Source organism: Oncorhynchus gorbuscha, linkage group LG20 (assembly GCF_021184085.1).
Source record: "Oncorhynchus gorbuscha isolate QuinsamMale2020 ecotype Even-year linkage group LG20, OgorEven_v1.0, whole genome shotgun sequence".
NCBI classification, from domain to species: domain Eukaryota; kingdom Metazoa; phylum Chordata; class Actinopteri; order Salmoniformes; family Salmonidae; genus Oncorhynchus; species Oncorhynchus gorbuscha.
Genome location: NC_060192.1, coordinates 4,721,540 through 4,743,327, shown reverse-complemented (window position 1 = coordinate 4,743,327; position 21,788 = coordinate 4,721,540). Strand labels below are relative to the sequence as shown.

General features: G+C 40.7%; 1 protein-coding gene across 3 annotated transcripts in view; it reads right to left on the bottom strand.

Annotated features, from left to right (window-relative positions):
* Positions 1-21,788, bottom strand: part of pde8b (phosphodiesterase 8B) — a 93,947-nt gene that overhangs the window by 63,839 nt on the left and 8,320 nt on the right. For 2 of the 3 annotated variants that reach the window (XM_046317606.1, XM_046317605.1), the window contains exon 2: positions 6,122-6,178. In XM_046317606.1, coding sequence (XP_046173562.1) covers positions 6,122-6,178 — 57 coding nt within the window. Of the gene's footprint in view, positions 1-6,121; positions 6,179-6,325; positions 6,562-21,788 lie in introns of those variants that run through there. The other variant, XM_046317607.1, reaches the window with a different exon arrangement.

The window sequence follows — 21,788 nt, the reverse complement described above, 5'->3', positions numbered from 1 at the left end:
GGATATGAAGTTTGGAGGAGGTTTTTATTCAGCACAATAAAGACGGACGGATGAAGGGTAGAGCCTTTCAGTATGTATTTTCCTTCAAACACTTTGAGCATTTGATTCAGCCATTTGATTCAACCAGGATTGCACTATTGGGACTATTCCGTTACTCCATCAAGCACAATGACAGAGATGTAAGAAGACAGAGACCTAGATGTCTAGATGCACAAGAAACATAAAACACCTATGATCTTGTGTAACTAACACTCCCTTCCTTAAATTACACAACAGCGTTAATGCCTGGGAGATAATCTGGCCTTCTCAAAGGCTCACACTGCCTTAATCCCAATCCACAGGTCACAACCTTAACCTCAAAGTAGCAGTTGTTCACAGCTGGTTACCGGAAACTTAACTACCACCAACCCACACACCATCGGGTGTAAAGCAGGGATGGAACCAGTTCTGGGAACACAACTGAAAACCGGGGGGGAAACTACATTTTCAGAGGAAACAGAAACAGAACCACGAACGAAAGTGATCTCCGTTATTTGAAAATCTTGAGAAGCGGATAATAATGTTTTTTGTTGTTGTTCCTGCACATATCTGACCAATCAAACATGTTAAAATCTATCTTACCTGTTCCTGCACATATCTGACCAATCAAACATGTTAAAATCTATCTTACCTGTTCCTGCACATATCTGACCAATCAAACATGTTAAAATCTATCTTACCTGTTCCTGCACATATCTGACCAATCAAACATGTTAAAATCTATCTTACCTGTTCCTGCACATATCTGACCAATCAAACATGTTAAAATCTATCTTACCTGTTCCTGCACATATCTGACCAATCAAACATGTTAAAATCTATCTTACCTGTTCCTGCACATATCTGACCAATCAAACATGTTAAAATCTATCTTACCTGTTCCTGCACATATCTGACCAATCAAACATGTTAAAATCTATCTTACCTGTTCCTGCACATATCTGACCAATCAAACATGTTAAAATCTATCTTACCTGTTCCTGCACATATCTGACCAATCAAACATGTTAAAATCTATCTTACCTGTTCCTGCACATATCTGACCAATCAAACATGTTAAAATCTATCTTACCTGTTCCTGCACATATCTGACCAATCAAACATGTTAAAATCTATCTGCCTGCACATATCTGACCAATCAAACATGTTAAAATCTATCTTACCTGTTCCTGCACATATCTGACCAATCAAACATGTTAAAATCTATCTTACCTGTTCCTGCACATATCTGACCAATCAAACATGTTAACATCTAGCTTACCCGTTCCTGCACATATCTGACCAATCAAACATGTTAAAATCTAGCTTACCCGTTCAATACCAAAATGCTCTATCTGCACTAACTGGTGGAGTAAATTCACAAGCTAAATGTAATTACTATGTACATTTCACGAGTTAAAATATAAATGAAATGGAACTTTTATGAACCATACATTTTTTGGAGGGTTTGAACAGGTTCAGAACTTTATTACGCTGGTCGGAACCCAAGAAATCGTGTTTCTGTTCGGAACGGAACAATTGGAAAATACTTTTGGTTCCAACCCCCTAGTGAAAAAAGTTATATAGTGTACATGTATGCCGAATGCCATGTTGTGTCATGTGGTGTCTCATTGTTACGCCATGTTGTGTCATGTGGTGTCTCATTGTTACGCCATGTTGTGTCATGTGGCGTCTCATTGTTACGCCATGTTGTGTCATGTGGTGTCTCATTGTTACGCCATGTTGTGTCATGTGGTGTCTCATTGTTACGCCATGTTGTGTCATGTGGTGCCTCATTGTTACGCCATGTTGTGTCATGTGGTGTCTCATTGTTACGCCATGTTGTGTCATGTGGTGTCTCATTGTTACGCCATGTTGTGTCATGTGGTGTCTCATTGTTACGCCATGTTGTGTCATGTGGCGTCTCATTGTTACGCCATGTTGTGTCATGTGGTGTCTCATTGTTACGCCATGTTGTGTCATGTGGTGTCTCATTGTTACGCCATGTTGTGTCATGTGGCGTCTCATTGTTACGCCATGTTGTGTCATGTGGTGTCTCATTGTTACGCCATGTTGTGTCATGTGGTGTCTCATTGTTACGCCATGTTGTGTCATGTGGTGTCTCATTGTTACGCCATGTTGTGTCATGTGGTGTCTCATTGTTACGCCATGTTGTGTCATGTGGCGTCTCATTGTTACGCCATGTTGTGTCATGTGGTGTCTCATTGTTACGCCATGTTGTGTCATGTGGTGTCTCATTGTTACGCCATGTTGTGTCATGTGGTGTCTCATTGTTACGCCATGTTGTGTCATGTGGTGTCTCATTGTTACGCCATGTTGTGTCATGTGGTGTCTCATTGTTACGCCATGTTGTGTCATGTGGTGTCACATTGTTACGCCATGTTGTGTCATGTGGTGTCTCATTGTTACGCCATGTTGTGTCATGTGGTGTCTCATTGTTACGCCATGTTGTGTCATGTGGTGTCTCATTGTTACGCCATGTTGTGTCATGTGGTGTCTCATTGTTACGCCATGTTGTGTCATGTGGTGTCTCATTGTTACGCCATGTTGAAACCATTCTATCATGCAATGATATCTACAGTGTTTCCCCTAAATTCATTGAAACCAAAGAATTGGACGCAAGTAAAAATATATACAGTAGCAGTCAAAAATGTGGACACACCTAGTCATTCCAGGGTTTTTATTTATTTTGACTATTTTCTACATTGTAGAATAATAGTGAAGATATTAAAACTATGAAATAATGTGGTAACCAAAAAAAGTGTCAAAAATATCCAAATATAATGTTATATTTGAGATTCTTCAAAGTAGCCACCCTTTTGTCTTGATGCCAGCTTTGCATACTCTTGGCATTCTCTCAACCAGCTTCATGAGGTAGTCACCTGGAATGCATTTCAATTAACAGGTGTGCCTTGTTAAAAGTTAATTTGTGGAATTTCTTCCCTTCTTCATGCGTTTGAGCCAATCAGTTGTGTTGTGACAAGGTAGGGTAGGTATACAGAAGATAGTCCTATTTGGAAAAAGACAAAGTCCATATTATGGCAAGAACAGCTCAAATAAGCAAAGAGAAACAACAGTCCATCATTACTTGAAGACATGAAGGTCAGTCGATTTCAGAACTTTGAAAGTTTCTTCAAGTGCAGTCGCAAAAACCATCAAGCGCTATGATGGAACTGGCTCTCATGAGGACCGCCACAGGAAAGGTAGACCCAGAGTCACCTCTTCTGCAAAGGATAAGTTCATTAGACTTACCAGCCTCAGAAATTGCAGCACAAATAAATGCTTCACAGAGTTCAAGTAACAGACACATCTCAACATCAACTGTTCAGAGGAGACCCTGTGAATCAGACATTCATGGTCAAATTGCTGCAAAGAAACCACAACTAAAGGATACCAATAAGAAGAAGAGACTTGCTTAGGCCAAGAAACACGAGCAATGGACATTATACTGGTGGAAATCTGTACTTTGGTCTGACTAGTACAACTTTGAGAAATTTGGTTCCAACCGACGAGTCTTTGTGAGACGCAGAGAAGGTGAAGAGATGATCTCTGCATGTGTGGTTCCCACCGTGAAGCATGGAGGAAGAGGTGTGATTCAAGCCACACTTAAACAGAATGTCTACCACAGCATTCTGCAGCGATACACCATCCCGTCTGGTTTGCACTTAGTGGGACTATTATTTGTTTTTCAACAGGACAATGAACCAACACACATCCAGGCTGTGTAAGGGCTATTTGACCAAGAAGGAGAGTGATGGAGGGCTGCATCAGATGACTTGGCCTCCACAATCACCCGACCTCAACCCAATTGAGATGGTTTGGAATGAGTTGGACCACAAAGTGAAGGAAAAGCAGCCACCTCAGCATATGTGGGAACTCCTTCAAGACTGTTGGAAAAGCATTCCAGGTGAAGCTGGTTGAGAGAATGACAAGAGAATACCACATAATGACAAAGCAAAAACAGTTTCTTTACACATATTTGCAACAAAAAAAATGACAAAGCTGTCATCAAGGCAAAGGGTGGCTACTTTGAAGAATCTAAAAAAAAATGTAACACTTTTTTTGGTTACTACATGATTCCATATGTGTTATTTCATAGTTTTGTTGTCTTCACTATTATTCTGCAATGTATAAAATAGTATTGCACCCCCCTACCCTTGCCACCAAACACTGAGATCACATCCCATAGTGAATACAAACACAGTTACAATCTACATATTGTAGATAGACATACAGCGCATTCGGAAAGTATTCAGACCCCTTGACTTTTTCCACATTTGTTACGTTGCAGCCTTATACTAAAATGTATACAATTGTTTTTTCCCCTCATCAGTCTACACACAATACCACATAATGACAAAGCAAAACCATTTTGTTGTTGTCTTGGCTGTGTGCTTAGGGTCGTTGTCGTGTTAGAAGGTGAACCTTTGGCCCAGTTTGAGGTCCTAAGTGCTCTGGAGCAGGTTTTCATCAAATATCTCTCTTTACTTTGCGCCGTTCATTTTTCCCTCGATCCTGACTAGTCTCCCAGTCCCTGCCACTGAAAAACATCCACACAACATGATGCTGCCACCACCATGCTTCAACATAGGGGTGGTGCCAGGTTTCCTCCAGATGTGACGCTTGGCATTCAGGCCAAAGAATTCTATCCTTGTTTCATCAGACCAGAGAATCTTGTTTCTCATGGCCTGAGAGTCCTTTTGGTGCCTTTTGGCAAACTCCAAGCTGGCTGTCATGTGCCTTTTATTGAAGAGTGTCTTCCGTCTGGCCACTTTACCATAAAGGCCTGATTGGTGGAGTGGTGCAGAGATGGTTGTCCTTCTGGAAAGTTTTCCTGTCTCCACAGAGGAACTCTGGAGTTCTGTCAGAGAGACCATCGCGTTCTTGGTCACCTCCCTGACCAAGTCCCTTCTCCCGCGATTGCTCAGTTTGGCCAGGCGGCCAGCTCTAGGAAGAATTTTGTTGGTTCCAAACTTCTTCCATTTAAGAATGATGGAGGCCACTGTGTTCTTGGAGACCTTCAACACTTCAGAAATGTTTTGGTACCCTTCCCCAGATCTATGCCTCAACACAATGCTGTCTCCTTCGACCTCATGGCTTGGTATTTTCTCTGACATGCACTGTCAACTGTGGAACCTTATATAGACAGGTGCGTGCCTTTCCAAATCATGTCCAATCAATACAATTTACCTCAGGTAGGCTCCAATCAAGTTGTAGAAACATCTCAAGGATGATAAATGGATGCACCTGAGCTCAATTTTGAGTCTCATCGCAAAGGCATTTCTGATTTTTATTTTTAACAAATTAGCAAACATTTCTAAAAACCTGTTTTTGCTTTGTCATCATAGGGTATTGTGTGTAGATTGATGAGGACAAAAAAACAAAACAATTTTACAATAAGGCTGTAACGTATGCACTGTACTTGTCCTGTGCATTTGTTTTATTCTGGGATTATGACCCCTAAAAATGACTGGTGGAGTCCCTTTACCCCAACCTGCATGTACAAATGACCTCAACTAACCTGTACCCCCGCACATTGACTAGTACCAGTATCCCCTGTACGTAGCCTCATTAATGTTATTAAATTGTGTTACTTTTTACTACATTTTCTACTTCAGGTTATTTAGTAAATATTTTCTCAACTTTATTTCTTGAACTGCATGGTTGGTTAAGGGCTTGTAAGTAAGCATCTCACGGTAAGGTGAAATACCTGTTGTATTCGGCGTGCGTGAGAAGTCAAATTGGATTTGATTTGATTTGATTCCGCTGATGCGTTTCTATGCTGTTGTTCAACCTGTTTATTTGAGAACAAAAAAGTCATTTTCGCAAATCTCTCTGATTACGCTTTCTAATCATGTCTTAAAATCCTCTTCTGGGCCAATCAAAATGGCCACCACTCCAAAGCCTCTAGTAGCGTGAAGAAGAGACAAACTGCCCATGACGTGCTCCACCACAACATGTAACATCACTGAATTTGCATGACAATATACAGCAGACTCCTGATAATTGATGGACGGTGGGCACTAAACAGGAGCATGCTGTTATCAGGAGAAATACAGAAGAATGTAAAGTGCAGTTGTACCTGAATAGGTTCTTGGGTCAGTCTCATAGGTCCTATGCATTCTTCTGTGGCTGATACCTGGAACACAACCGGAGAGAGAGAGAGGTGGAATGAGTTCAAGCTCAAACAAAAACAACAAAACAACGAATAGCAAGAGTAAAAACAGACGAGAGAGCAGGAGTAAAACATGAAACATAGGAAAAGGGGAAACAGAGTACCGCTTACCATTTTACCCTCTTCTTCAGGTACCATACATGCCCTGAACCTCTCTCTCTCGCTGTCGCTTCCCCCCCTCTCTCTATCTCTTTCCTTCTCTCTCTGTCTCAACCAGCTAATACTCCATACACAGGTATTCAATCAAAAAAACAAACAGAAGCTCTATACTCCTGAGCAAACGCTGGTTAGCTCACTGAACAATGTTACTGCATCAACTATAGCAGGAAGGATTTCTGGCTACTGGACTATCGACTAACGGCTTAGGATGTTCCACGCTCACACTATTAGTGACGCAGCAAGACCAGGTCTGTTACAAGCCTCTTTAAAGAGTATTAAGGGATACAGACAGACAGGTGTATGTGAGTAATGCCTTGTTGAGAAGCAGTACTGACACTGTTGATAGACTGGAGCTAACGCAGCTTCAAACATGACATGCACATGGGTCCTTCCACCGGTGCCTTTTTGAGAATTGTGCCTTGGTGAAAAAAACATGTTTGATTTCACGTAATTTCAACATTCTGTCATAAAGAACACATGTTCCACGTCAACCTCTCAAAAAGCCTAGAAAAGGTGCTTATTAAGTGGCAAATAAAGCAAAAGGGTTGACCGTAACAGGTTTGACCATAACAGGGTTGACCGTAACAGGTTTGACCGTAACAGGGTTGACCGTAACAGGTTTGACCATAACAGGTTTGACCGTAACAGGGTTGACCGTAACAGGGTTGACCGCAACAGGGTTGACCGTAACAGGGTTGACCGTAACAGGGTTGACCGTAACAGGGTTGACCGCAACAGGGTTGACCGTAACAGGGTTGACCGTAACAGGGTTGACCATTTCACCTTAAATCAGCCATAAATCCTCTTGTGACAGGGGGAATGGAAGCGAGTTGTGTGCAACAGAGAGGGGCAACAGAGAGGCAACAGAGAGGGAGAGGGGCAACAGAGAGGGGCAACAGAGAGGGGCAACAGAGAGGGGCAACAGAGAGGGGCAATTGAATGTAAGCTTTTTTTCACTCTATTCTTTTTCTTCTTAAAAAAAAAACATTCCCAGCCTGTCTGTCTATGGGGAAGGAGGGTTGTGCTTGAAAATGGCCGAAAAGAACCAGCTCACCTGCTTTCACACTATGATTTGACTATTTGATGTTCAATGTTTTTAAAATATGTTTTTATACTTTATTATAAAAGGAATAGTTTCATCGTATTAAAATGAAAATTCAGTTCACGTAACAGGGTTGACATTAAACATGAGGGACAGACGTGAATGAATAAATAACCATCTTCAGAAATGACTTTGTCAAAACAACAAAATAACTAGGGGTTTACAATGATGGTGAACACGTGGAGAAATGCTGGAGTTAAGTGGTTTAAAATCTTTCTAGAAGTCACCGAGGGTGCATTTTGCCACTTTAGCAAGTCTTTATTCATATTGAAAATCAGATTTATTGACTTCTCCATGTGACCTATATTATATAATATAATATATAATAATAATATATGCCATTTAGCAGACACTTTTATCCAAAGCAACTTACAGTCATGTGTGCATACATTCTACGTATGGGTGGTCCCGGGGATCGAACCCACTACCCTGGCGTTACAAGCGCCATGCTCTACCAACTGAGCTACTGAAGGACCACAAAGGGCACTTCATTTAATATCACATTTAATATTAATATTAATATCACATTCAATATTGGTGTACAATTTATCCTTAAAATACCAAAGGGAAGCAAAAGGCCTCGTTGAACGACCCACACCGGTGGCAATGACGACCCACACTGGTGGCAATGACCCATATCTGTCTCTGTGCCTCTCTGGACACCTGTCATTATCTGTTTATCACAGCTCATCACGGCTCATTGACTCAGTGCTGTGTTAATTGTCCCTCTTGGCCTCCCTTACAGAGTTGAATGAGGCCAGCTCTGCAGTCATATTCAATGGATAAGGGACTGTTTGTGTTTGTTTGTGGGAACATCAGTTAGGATCTGATGTATGGCCAACAATGTATGGCGATTAGTGCCAACAATGAGCTCATCAGGTCTCTTGTGCCCTGTCCCTGTGTCTCCTATGGTTCCTGAACCATGTCTGTGTAGGAGGACAGAGAGGGGCATAGAAGAATGTAGAGAGAGTGTATAGAGAATGTTTAGAGAGTGTATAGAAGGGTGTATAGAAGGGTGTATAGAGAGGGTATATATAGTGTATAGAAGGGTGTATAGAGAGGGTATAGAGTGTATAGAAGGGTGTATAGAGAGGGTATATATAGTGTATAGAAGGGTGTATAGAGAGGGTATAGAGTGTATAGAAGGGTGTATAGAGAGGGTATAGAAGGGTGTATAGAGAGGGTATAGAGAGTGTATAGAAGGGTGTATAGAGAATGTATAGAAGGGTGTATAGAAGGGTGTATAGAGAGGGTATAGAGAGTGTATAGAAGAGAATATAGAGAATGTATAGAAGAGAGTATAGAAGAGAGTATAGAAGGGTGTATAGAGAGGGTATAGAGTGTATAGAAGGGTGTATAGAGAGGGTATAGAGTGTATAGAAGGGTGTATAGAGAGGGTATAGAGAGTGTATAGAAGAGAGTATAGAGAATGTATAGAAGAGAGTATAGAGAGTGTATAGAGAGGGTATATTTTAGTGTATAGAAGGGTGTATAGAGAGGGTATATATAGTGTATAGAGAGGGTATAGAGTGTATAGAAGGGTGTATAGAGAGGGTATAGAGTGTATAGAAGGGTGTATAGAGAGTGTATAGAAGAGAGTATAGAAGGGTGTATAGAGAGGGTATAGAGTGTATAGAAGAGAGTATAGAGAGTGTATAGAAGAGAGTATAGAGAATGTATAGAAGAGAGTATAGAGAGTGTATAGAAGGGTGTATAGAGAGGGTATAGAGTGTATAGAAGAGAGTATAGAGATTGTATTGAAGGGTATAGACTAGAGGGTGTGTGGACAAACCACAGCAGCCTCTCATCTAACCACTGTCATAGAGTGACTGGACTCTAGAACCTTTAGAGGTAGTGCTGAGCGATTAACCAAAATTATTCTACTTTTTATTTTATGAAACAACTAATTGACTGATGTTAGTTCAATTATTTGAGTTCCATTTAGATTTTTTGGTGTGTGAGAAATCAACTAATTCATGAGAGAAATCAACTCAAGAACTATGTGGGTGGCTGGACTGAAGGGAGTTTAATCAAATATTCAACGCAGTTATGTGCCGAAACGTGCCTGTTTTTTTCTGGCTCAGGCAGAGACAGATGAGAGAGGAAGAGGTGAAGCAAGAGGTATTATTCTCGCCAAAATCTGTACAAATTAAGCCCAATGAGTTTCTATGGGCTTATTTTGGACGTAAGCTTGTCGCCTGCCTTCCCGCCTTTGGGAAAATGACTCCCATTGTAAGAGCGGAAACATGAGCATCTTGTCATTATATACAGATCTCTGGATGGATACACTTTTACACCTGCTACGTTAGGTTAGATACAAACAGACCGCATAGACCGCAAGAGAGAGGAATTTACAAAACACAATGACGAGAGGGACAGAGAGTTTTTGAAAGTATGCCTTATCTACTTTATTTATTTTTTATGTAACTAGGAAAGTTAGTTAAAACTTCTTCAGGATTGGTGGGTCACCTGTGGGACGGTTGAGCTAACGTAGGCTAATGCGATTAGCATGAGGTTGTAAGTAACAAGAACATTTCCCAGGACATATACACATCTGATATTGGCAGAAAGCTTAAATTATTGTTAATCTAACTGCACTGTCCAATTTACAGTAGCTATTACAGTGAAAGAAGACCATGCTATTGTTTGAGAAGTGTGCACTAATAAACAAATTAGGCACATTTGGGTAGTCTTAATAAAACATTTTGAACATTTACATTTACATTTAAGTCATTTAGCAGACGCTCTTATCCAGAGCGACAGAAACGCAATGGTTCATTGGATCAGTCTGAAACTTTGCACATGCACTGCTGCCATCTAGTGGCCAAAATCGAAATCGCACCTGGGCTGGAATAATACATTATGGCCTTTCCCTTGCATTTCAAAGATGATGGTACAAAACAAACAAAAAACGGTTGTTTTTTCTTTGTATTATCCTTTACCAGATCTAATGTGTTATATTCTCCTACATTCCTTTCACATTTCCACAAACTTCAAAGTGTTTCCTTTCAATTGGACCAAAAATGTGCATATCCTTGCTTCAGGGCCTGAGCTACAGGGAGTTAGATTTGGGTATGTTATTTTAGGAAAAATTTAGAAACAGGGTCAGATCCTTAAGAACAAATTCTTATTTACAATGACGGCCTACCCCAGCCAAATCCTAACCCGGACAACACTAGGCCAATTGTGCGCCGCCCTATGGGACTCCCAATCACAGCCAGGTGTGATACAGCCTGGAATCAAACCAGGGTCTGTGGTGACACCTCTAGCATTGAGATGCAGTGCTTTAGACCGCTGCGCCACTTGGGAGCCCTTTGAAGAACTAGTCAAATGATGTTGTTGACAGCTCAGCAGCATACTTAGGTAGGCTAGATAAAAAGGATGACTAAAGACAGTACAGTATGGGGAGCACATAGATAACATTAGATTGTCTGGCTGGCTGGCTGGCTGCTTCTACCTGAGCAGAGATGAGATGATGACTTTAAGGAATTTAAGGGGAAAAAATCATCAAATAAAACTAAGTAATATACACAAGTTAAATATTTTATTATTTCATAGTCATTTCCTATTTTTCTATTGATGCCTACCCAATGTGGACCTGACGGAGACAATGGAATATTTTCAATGTTTTGGCAATTGAATGTTCACAATTTTTTGTCTTGAAATGTCCATTAAAAAGCTCTAAAATCATTCTAGTGTCATTATTTCATGGCACATTTAACGTAAAAAAAGATCAAAACCGAAATCGAAAAAACGTTATTATTTTGTAATAATCTAACTGAAACCGAACCAACCTAAAAAAAACAAACACTAATAGCTCAGCACTATTAAGCAGAGACAGGTTTGAGCATAATTCTCTCTCTCTCTGTTTGTCCCTCTCTCCGTTTCTCTCTCTTTTCATGTAGTGCCACTTATTCTGGCCTATATGCGTCCACAGTGCTGTGTATGTGTTGTAGCGCTGGCTCAGATAAAAAAATAAAAAACACTATGGTTCCCTGAAAGCTCTCAGATACATTAGCACACTCTCTCACACAAAAACAAAAAACAGATGCCTCCTCTCCACTCTAAAATCTCTTCTAGCCTTTCATCAGACCACCTGGTAGCTGACACCTGCCTGCCTCCCTGCCTGTCTATCTGTCTGTCTGTCTGTCTGTCTGTCTGTCTGTCTGTCTGTCTATCTGTCTGTCTGCCTGTCTGTCCTGAATAGAGAACAGGCTGTAGCCTAATTTATAATTCTAGGCTATAGCAACTCAAGTAATAATGACAGGCGCAATATCTCCTTTACAATACTTAAAATTAATGATTTTGTTTAATTATGTACACAGAAGTATAAACATATTGAAGTATAAACACATGTTTACGCAAAGAAGAACATGCTCATCCAGAGGCGGCGCTCCTAGTGGCCGGGGACTTTAATGCAGGGAAACTTAAATCTCTTTTACCTAATTTCTATCAGCATGTTAAATGGGCAACCAGAGGGAGAAAAAAACTCTGGACCACCTTTACTCCACACACAGAGACACGTACAAAGCTCTCCCTCGCCCTCCATTTGTCAAATCTGACTCTATTCTCCTGATTCCTGCTTACGAGCAAAACCTAAAGCAGGAAGCATTAGTGACTCGCTCAATAAGGAAGTGGTCAGATGATGCAGATGCTAAGCTACAGGACTGTTTTGCTAGCACAGACTGGAATATGTTCCGGGATTTTTTCGATGGCATTGAGGAGTACACCACATCATTCACTGGCTTCATCAAGAAGTGCATCGATGATGTCGTACCCACAGTGACCGTACGTACATAGCCCAACCAGAAGCTTTAAAATCTTGCACAAAATGTACCCTTGCAATAACTTGTTGTCAAAATTCATGGATTTCGAGGACATATGCATTTTCTGTGATAAAAAAGGAGAAACTATTATTCACATTTTTTACGAGTGTGACTGTGAAGTTATTTTGGAGTGAGTTAAGTATTTATGTTTTTTATTTCATCAATAAGACCCATATATTTACGATGGAAGACGTCATATGTTATTAGTAAAATGAAAACAAAAGCACTGAATGAGTTGTTCATTTCTTCATTCTCTCCGGTAAATTTTATAGACACAAAAACAAATATTTGAAATCTGTCTGAATGCAATATATTTTTACTTGAAATCCAATATCTAATAAAATCTCTAGATCTAGTCAATTACCAAAAAAAACACTGTATTCTTAGAACTCTATCATAAGTTTACACAACTGTTTACACAACTGTTTACACAACTGTTTACACAACTGCTTACATAACTGTTTACACAACTGCTTACACAACTGTTTACACAACTGTTTACACAACTGTTTAACAACTGTTTACACAACTGCTTACACAACTGTTTACACAACTGTTTACACAACTGCTTACACAACTGTTTACACAACTGTTTACACAACTGTAACCCCTGGCTTTTTATCTGTTTTTATTTATTTTCTTTTATGAAAATGTACTTTTGAAAGTCAAACCTTGTGATTTTTTTATTTTTTACTTTTAATGCTATTTTATGTTTATTCAGAAAAATATAAATTTAGTGATGTCTTCAAACCATCAAACAGGCAAAGCATCAATACAGGACTAAGATTGAATCGTACTAAACCGGTTCTGACACTCGTCAGATCATGGCAGGGCTTGCAAACTATTACGGACTACAAAGGGAAGCCCGGCCGCAAGCTGCCCAGTGACACGAGCCTACCAGACGAGCAGAAGACTGTGTGATCACGCTCTCCATAGCCAATGTGAGTGAGACCTTTAAACAGGTCAACATTCACAACATACAGCGCACGTACTCTGAGCATGCGCTGATCAAAGTAAGTACCCTTGCTTTTTCCCCCACTACTTTCTCACTAATTGAAATATCACTGGTTCGAATCCCGAGCCATCTAGGAGGAACAAAAATATGACGATGTGCCCTTGAGCAAGGCACTTAACCCCAAGCTCTGGATAAGAGCGTCTGATAAAACGACTAAAATGTAAGAATCGCCAGGCAACGACTGCAGAGCCTCCTGATGCAATAATACATAATAATTTATTCAACTTTAATCGTGCTATTCATTACATCAATAATCTCAGTGTTTTAAAGCAACAACGTTAATCGTGCTATTCATTACATCAATAACCTCAGTGTTTTAAAGCAACAACGTTAATCGTGCTATTCATTACATCAATAATCTCAGTGTTTTAAAGCAACAACTTTAATCGTGCTATTCATTACATCAATAACCTCAGTGTTTTAAAGCAACAACTTTAATCGTGCTATTCATTACATCAATAACCTCAGTGTTTTAAAGCAACAACTTTAATCGTGCTATTCATTACATCAATAACCTCAGTGTTTTAAAGCAACAACTTTAATCGTGCTATTCATTACATCAATAACCTCAGTGTTTTAAAGCAACAACTTTAATCGTGCTATTCATTACATCAATAACCTCAGTGTTTTAAAGCAACAACTAAAAAGACAAGTAATTTAGAAAAACAACAACAACGACATCATTCATGAGATAGAAAGTGATGAGAGGGAAGTGATTCATTACATCAATAATCTCAGTGAGAACAATGTTAATCGTGCTATTCATTACATCAATAATCTCAGTGTTTTAAAGCAACAACTAAAGTGATGAGAGGAAAGTGATGAGAGGAAAGTGATGGGCAGCCAGCTGACTTGTATGGAGGGTTTGTGTGAGAGATGAGTTGTGGGCTTGTGACAGAGGTTACATACTAGGTAGAAATGAGGTCTTACACTCCTGAAGACCATGGACCTGCAAGACCCATTACTTACACAGATATTAAGAAAACAAAACAAAAATGTGTTACACACAGTGCACACATTGCGGGGTCGGAAACAACCGGATGCATCCGGATTTCAGGGGAAATGGAAAGAGAGTCTATGATGCGACTTCAGATTTTCTTAGGGATAAGAGTCCAGCTTGCAGGACAACTTCCGGGGAAGCTGGAGGGCCCGCAATTCAAATAAATAATCATAAATATTATTGATATTTGTCACGCTCTGACCTTAGTATTCTTTGGTTTCTTTATTATTTTTGTTAGGTCAGGGTGTGACATGGGTGATTATATAGGTTTACCCTGTCTAGGGTTTTTGTATGTTTATGGGGTTGTCACCAGTCTAGGGGTTTTGTATGTCTATGGTTGCCTAGATTGGTTCTCAATTAGAGACAGCTGTTTATTGTTGTCTCTGATTGGGAACCATATTTAGGCAGCCATATTCCTTGAGTATTTCGTGGGTGATTATCTATGTCTATGTGTTAGTTGCCTGTGTCAGCACTATATTTAGCTTCACGTTGTTTTTGTAGTTTGTATAAGTGTTTCTTCGTCATCATTAAAATAAGATGTGTTCATCTCACGCTGCGTGAGATGAACCTTGGTCTCCTCCATTCAACGAACGTGACAATATAAAACATTTATGTACATATAAGTGTATCATATCGGCTGAAAGCTTAAATTCTTGTTAATTTTTTACCCATTATTTTACCAGGTAAATTGACTGAGAACATTTCTCATTTGCAGCAACGACCTGGGGAATAGTTACAGGGGAGAGGAGGGGGATTAATGAGCCAATTGTATGCTGCTGACCAACTATCTAACTGCACTTTCCAATTTACAGTATCTATTACAGTGAAAACATGCCATGCGATTGTTTGAGGACGGCACCCCACATCAAAACATTCTTCCACAGGTTTCATACATTCACAAATAACAATTAAATATTCACTTACTTTTTGAAAATCTTACTCTGATTTGTAATTTTGGTCGCCTTTCCTTCCAGTTCTCTGCTACCGCTGACTGGAACGAACTGCAAAAATCACTGAAGCTGGAGATTCCCATCTCCCTCACTAGCTTTAAGAACCAGCTATCAGAGCAGCTCACAGATCACTGCACCTGTTCATAGCCCATCTGTATACAGCCCATCTACCTCATCCCCATACTATATTTATTTATTTTGCTCCTTTTGCACCACAGTATCTCTACTTGCACATCCATCTTTTGCACATCTACCATTCCAGTGTTTAATTGCCATATTGTAATTACTTCGCCACTATGGCCTATGTATTGCCTTAACTCCCTTATTTGACCTCATTTGCACTCACTGTATGTAGAATTTGTTTTCTTTTGTTCTACTGTATTATTGACTGTATGTTTTGTTCATTCCATGTGTAACTCTGTGTTGTTGTATGTGTCGAACTGCTATGCTTTATCTTGGCCAGGTCGCAGTTGCAAATGAGAACTCGTTCTCAACTAGCTTACCTGGTTAAATAAAGGTTAAATAACATTTATTTAGTTATTTATTTTTAATTCAAAGGGTCCCAGCTATAACATGTAGTTTTGTTTTGTTAGATAAAATCCTTCTTTATATCCCAAAAAGTCTGTTTAGTTGGCACTATCGATTTGAGTAATCCACTCGTTCAACATGCAGAGAAAGAAATCTACCCCTAAACTTTGTTTCAACAAGTCAAAATATACTCCGCAGAATATACAAAATATACTCCCTAAAATGTAATTAAACTATAATATTTCCTACGGAAAGAAGTATGTTCAATAGGAAACTGATTTTAGCAGGTGTAGTGTCTTCATGTCGTGAGCAAACACAAATTTACAAGACTGTCCTTCTGCTATAACAGATATTTCTTATTCGTTTTTTAAGTTACAAGCCTGAAACCTTGAACATAGACTGCTGACACCCTGTGGAAGCCATAGGAATTGCATCCAGGGAGCTAATTTTCAATATTTTCAATTATTGTGTTTTATATTCTCCTACAGTATATATATATATTTTCTAAATATATTTTAAAATTTTAACCCCTTGTCTCCCCAATTTCGTGGTATCCAATTGTTAGTAGTTACTTGTCTTTTCGCTACAACTCCCGTACAGGCTCAGGAGATGATGGTCGAAAGCCATGCGTCCTCCGAAACACAACCCAACCAAGCCGCACTGCTTCTTAACACAGCGCGCATCCAACCCGGAAGCCAGCCGCACCAATGTGCCGGAGGAAACACTGTGCACCTGGTGACCTGGTTAGCGTGCACTGCGCCCGGACCGCCACAGGAGTCGCTAGTGCGTGATGAGACAAGGATATCCCTACCAGCTAAACCCTCCCTAACCCGGACGACGCTAGGCCAATTGTGCGTCTCCCCACGGACCTCCCGGTCGCGGCCGGCTGCGACAGAGCCTGGGCGCGGACCCAGAGTCTCTGGTAGGCCGGGAGGCCTCTCCTACATTATTTTAACATTTCTAAAAACTTCAAAGTGTTTTCGGGGCCTGAGCTACAGGCAGTTTACTTTGGGCACGTCATTCAGACAGGAATTGGAGAAAAAAGGGGCCTAGCCCTAAGAAGTTTTAACAAAGCAACACTCCAGTTTAACTCCTCCTCCACATTTACTTGATTGGTTCAACAGTGCAGAAGAGGGCTTCTGGTGTGGAGCAGAACTGATCAAATTTGAAAGAAATCCTGAAATAAGTTCACCCTTAAGCTTAATGTGCCAGGAAAGGCAGTAATAGTTTATTAGCTTCCGGAACCCATAATGCAGACAAAGAAAAGTCACACCAAAAAGCCAGACTTAACGAGTGAAAGTTTAGAGTCTGAGGACAAAGGCGCCGTGCTAGCTTCATGTGCTAGTGGTGGAAGCAGGACTGAGGTGATAAACAAGTGCAGTGCCATTAGCTCCAAAGATATCCTTAAGGCCATCAAAGATATGAATACACAATTACACAATGAATACACAATTCTCTACAAATGTGAAAATGTACTGTCTGCAGTGGACAACGTTGAAAAGGCAGTCAAAGAATGTGCTGGGCAAATCTCTCAGGCTGAGGTACGCATCTCTGGAGCCGAAGACAACGTTAAGGCAGTCAAAGAATGTGCTGGGCAAACCGCTCAGGCAACGATCACCGCTCTTGAGGAAAAGGTTGAGGAAAAGGTTGAATCGCTTACCTCTAAACTAGTTGATTTGGAGGGCCGCAGCAGGAGATCAAACTTGAGACTAGTATATCTCCCCCGAAGGCGCTGAGGGGAGCGATGCTTGCTCATTCCTAGAGCGGTGGCTTCCCGAGGCTTTGGAGATGGAGCCAGAATTGATCCTTTATGAAGGATTTAAACTTAATAGAGATTTGGAGAGAAATTAAACCAGTGATGTGGAATACTCCTGTTACTCAAGCACTCACCAGACCTATTCCCAAATCGACTATTTAAAAGAAAATCTCTGCAGCATTACGCTCTAAAATTGAAGATTGCTTCTATGATAGCATTGTCATCTCTAACCACTCTCCAGCATCTCTTATATATTCACATTCTAATTTATTTGGTGTTCCACCTAAATGGCACTTCCAACCTAAATGGCTGCAAGATACAAGTTTTACAGAATACATTGGACAGCAAATTGACCTATACTTTTCAATTAATACAACACAGACTCCAGCTTGTACCAGCCAGTAAAGCTTTCATAAGGGGTCAAATTATACATTTCATCAGCTCCAAGTCAACAAATACTCAACAAAAAATGAAATTACTCGAAACCAAAATTAAAAGTCTGTGGAGAGAGAAATTTTCCTCACTAATTCCACAAGGAGTTGCTCTTGCTCAGGGCTTGATATAACAGAATTCCTGCAGGTAGAGCTGCAGCAAGCTTATCGAGACTAAACCAATCATATTATGACAAGGGAGAAAAAGCTGGGAAGCTGTTGGCCTGGCGAATCAAACAGCAGCAAGCAGAGAGGGCAATCAATTCAGGATGCAGGGGGAGCTGTGCCGGTAGACCCTCGGGAGATGAACAATACCTTTAAATCCTTTTATGAAAAATGATATGCATCAGAATATCCTCCTGAAACTGATACCCAGGCTAGTTCTTTTTTAGATAGATTGTTTCAGATGAATCTCAGGACATTCTTAATGCTGAGCTGACTGTGGAGGAAATTTCCAATGCAATTGACAGTATGAAGGCGGGGAGAGCATCTGGCCCAGGTGGGCTGCCCATTGACATCTACAAGAGATGTAATAACAAACTGCACTCCCCTCCTGGAGATGTTTTTTGGAATCTTACAAAAATGGTCTCCTGCCCCCTTCTTTAAGAAAAGCTCTGATCACTCTGCTCCTAAAACCCGGGAACGCTGCATACCAAATGTGATTCCTATCGTGCTATTTCACTTTTGAATTCTGACACTAAGGTTCTTTGTAAAGCACTCGCGAGGAGGTTGGAGGGTTTTCTCCCGGATGTGCTGGGTAGAGACCAAAATGGCTTTATTCAAGGTCGTGAAGGATTTCATAATGTTAGGAGAGTGATAAATGTTCTACATACTAGATTTGGCTCGTCAGACACTGCAATCCTGTCGCTGGACCAGAGAAGGCCTTCGCCAGGGTTGAGTGGCCCTACCTTTTTGAAGTGTTTTGTGATGGTTGTGGTGAGAGCTTTTGTAAATAGGTGAAGATACTATATACAAATCCCACTGCAAAGATCCTTACTACTAATTCAGAAATCTAAACCTTTTGACATCTGCAGGGGTTCTAGGCAGGGCTGCCCTCATTCTCCTCTCCTGTTTATCCTAGCCATTGAGCCTCTAGCCATAGCTGTTAGGTCCCACCTCAGTAGTTCAGGTATCAGAATAGATCAGCTGGAACATCGAATTGCCCTTTATGCAGACAATGTACATTTGTTTCTTACAGACTTGTGCAATTCCATACCCGAACTTCTGGACCTAATCAAAGAGTTTGGGGCGTTCTCAGGATACAACATAAATAACGAAAAATCCTCAATTATGATGCTAAAGGAGGAGGAGTTTGCTTGTCCTTATTGTACCTAACGTATGACAGAGGAGGGGAGGGGCTCCATTTGCCTAATATCCAGTGGTACGACTGGACAGCTCAGCTTCGCACTGCTATGTACTATTTGACCTCCAAGTCTCTCCCTTCGTGGATGGAGATTGAGATGTCTTCAGTTGTACCCAAATCATCCCTTAACCTCTACATTTACTCAGCTGATATCAAGACGAACACAAAAAATCATCCCTTTGTATTTAATACGATCGACGTTTGGTACGAGATGTAGAATTTCCTTGGTGAAACGCATTCTTTGTCATGTTTAGTTCTATCTGTGGAAACCACAGTTTCACTCCTGGGAGAACTGATCAGGGTTTCCAACTATGGGCCGGCAAGTGTTCAAGGAAAGTTTGAGATCTGTATAAAGAAGGTATTTTTATGTCATTTGAAGAACTCATGGCAAAATATGACATTCCTAGAAAACTTTTAAAAATTATAATATTTACAGCTAAGGAGCTTCCTCACGGGTGCCTAAACCAAAATCTAACAGAACCCCCCTCCGTCCTCTTTAGAAAATAGGATCTCAACCCATTGTAATGGTAGGGGTAGAATACAATATGAGTCTGGCTCAACCGATGCCTCTGCGCACAAACTGAACTCTTGGAAGGAAGATATTCGGGAGGACATAGTCTTGGACGAATGTGAGTAGTATATGTATTAAGGCTCAGACACAGACTGAATACTCGGCTAAAACTATTGCAATACAACTGGTTGAGACGAACATATGTAACCCGTGCAAACTTAAATACGTTTAATAGTACAATTCCACATATATGGTACAAGTGCAATCACTCTAAAGGAACTCTGGTTCATTGTCTGTGGGACTGTGAGAAAATTCTAGATTTTTGGAAGGAGGTATCACATATGACATCCCAAATAGTATCAGTAAAATTGCCTCGCCATCCCAAAGTGTTTATCCTGGGGTTCTACCCAATCAATCCTCATCTAAAGAACCAAGTACAAACACTTGTGCTTGTTGCAAGCAAAACGCTTGATAGATTTTGCCTGGAAAAGAGTGAACAGGCCTAGTATTGCCCAATGGCTTAGGGGAATTTCATCTTGCCTAAGAATGGAAAATATAACAATAAGTGTAAACAAGACACATTTGACAAGGTTTGGGGACCAGCAGAGTGATGTGGGTGAAATATTGGCTAACGAAGGGAACTCTGGGTAGTGTACTATGCTTTGTGTGCATGCAGGGTGGTGGTGGTGAGACATATCCTTGTGGCGCTGTGTTTCATCTGACATTTGTCCCAAATATGTTCTCTCCTATTGGATCAGACCACTATAAAATGTCCTTTTGGTGGTTTTATGCTTCTGTAACACTTTTGTTCTGTCTTAGATTTGTATTTCTTTATTTGTTCTTTTTTTGGTTGCTGTTAACTTTTGATGTGGTTTTGCTGTCATTTTTTTCACGTCATATGCTTCTTAAGGGGAAAAAAAAACAATAAACGTGTTGTTTAATTATTTATTTTTTAAACAGGGCAGAAGAGAACCTCCCTCAAAAGTGTTTTTCTCCTACTCAGGATCAGAAATAGACATATTTATTTCACGCCTGCTAAGTTAGGTGACACACAGTTTACTCAAGGAGCTACAGCACTATTATCACACCTGTTATCTTCCATTGATTATTTGTATCAAGTTAGTGCTGGGCTGTAACAAAACCCTGTATCCACAGAGTGGAGGTTCCCTACTGGACAGGCTGTGTGAGAAGCCCTGGAGTGTATAGAGTAAAGCGCAACATCTGGATAAGAGCGTCTGCTAAATGACTTAAATGTAAATGTAAATGTAAATCATCAGCCCTCTCACATGTGACTATTCACTTCACAACACTGCACTGTTGCTCTGTCCACAGGGGTAAACAACAACTGTTCATGCATACACAAATGCGCGCACACACATACACACACCCGTGTTTGGGTGGCTCATCAACAGCATGACTGAGATCCTGTAGGGAATAGAGTGAGCTCATCACCAGGGCTTTCGACACTCAATCGCATCAATGATACCTTCTCGTACCATGAGAGAGAACGCGAGAGAAAGAGTCTCCCTCTCTCTATCTCTCACCTGTACTCAACTCACGATACAGATCTATAAAGGCCATTCAGTTATTAGGCCGTAACGACAAATAAGCCATGGTGTATCACTACGTTTCACAGGCCTTCCTCCCAGTGTGCTCGACAATTACCTAAACGTGGGTCTGAATCGGCCCCATTCAGGCCTGACGTCCATTGGACGATCCGCGATGTGAACGTGAGCGGTTCAATAACGTGCTGACGTTGCGTCGGTCCGCCCTCATGCTTTTACTCACAACCACACACAGACACACAGACACAACCACACACAGACACACAGACACACAGACACAACCACACACAGACACAACCACACACAGACACACAGACACACAGTGTGTGTTGACATGCTCCTCACGTTTACAACCCGTTTCTCAGATG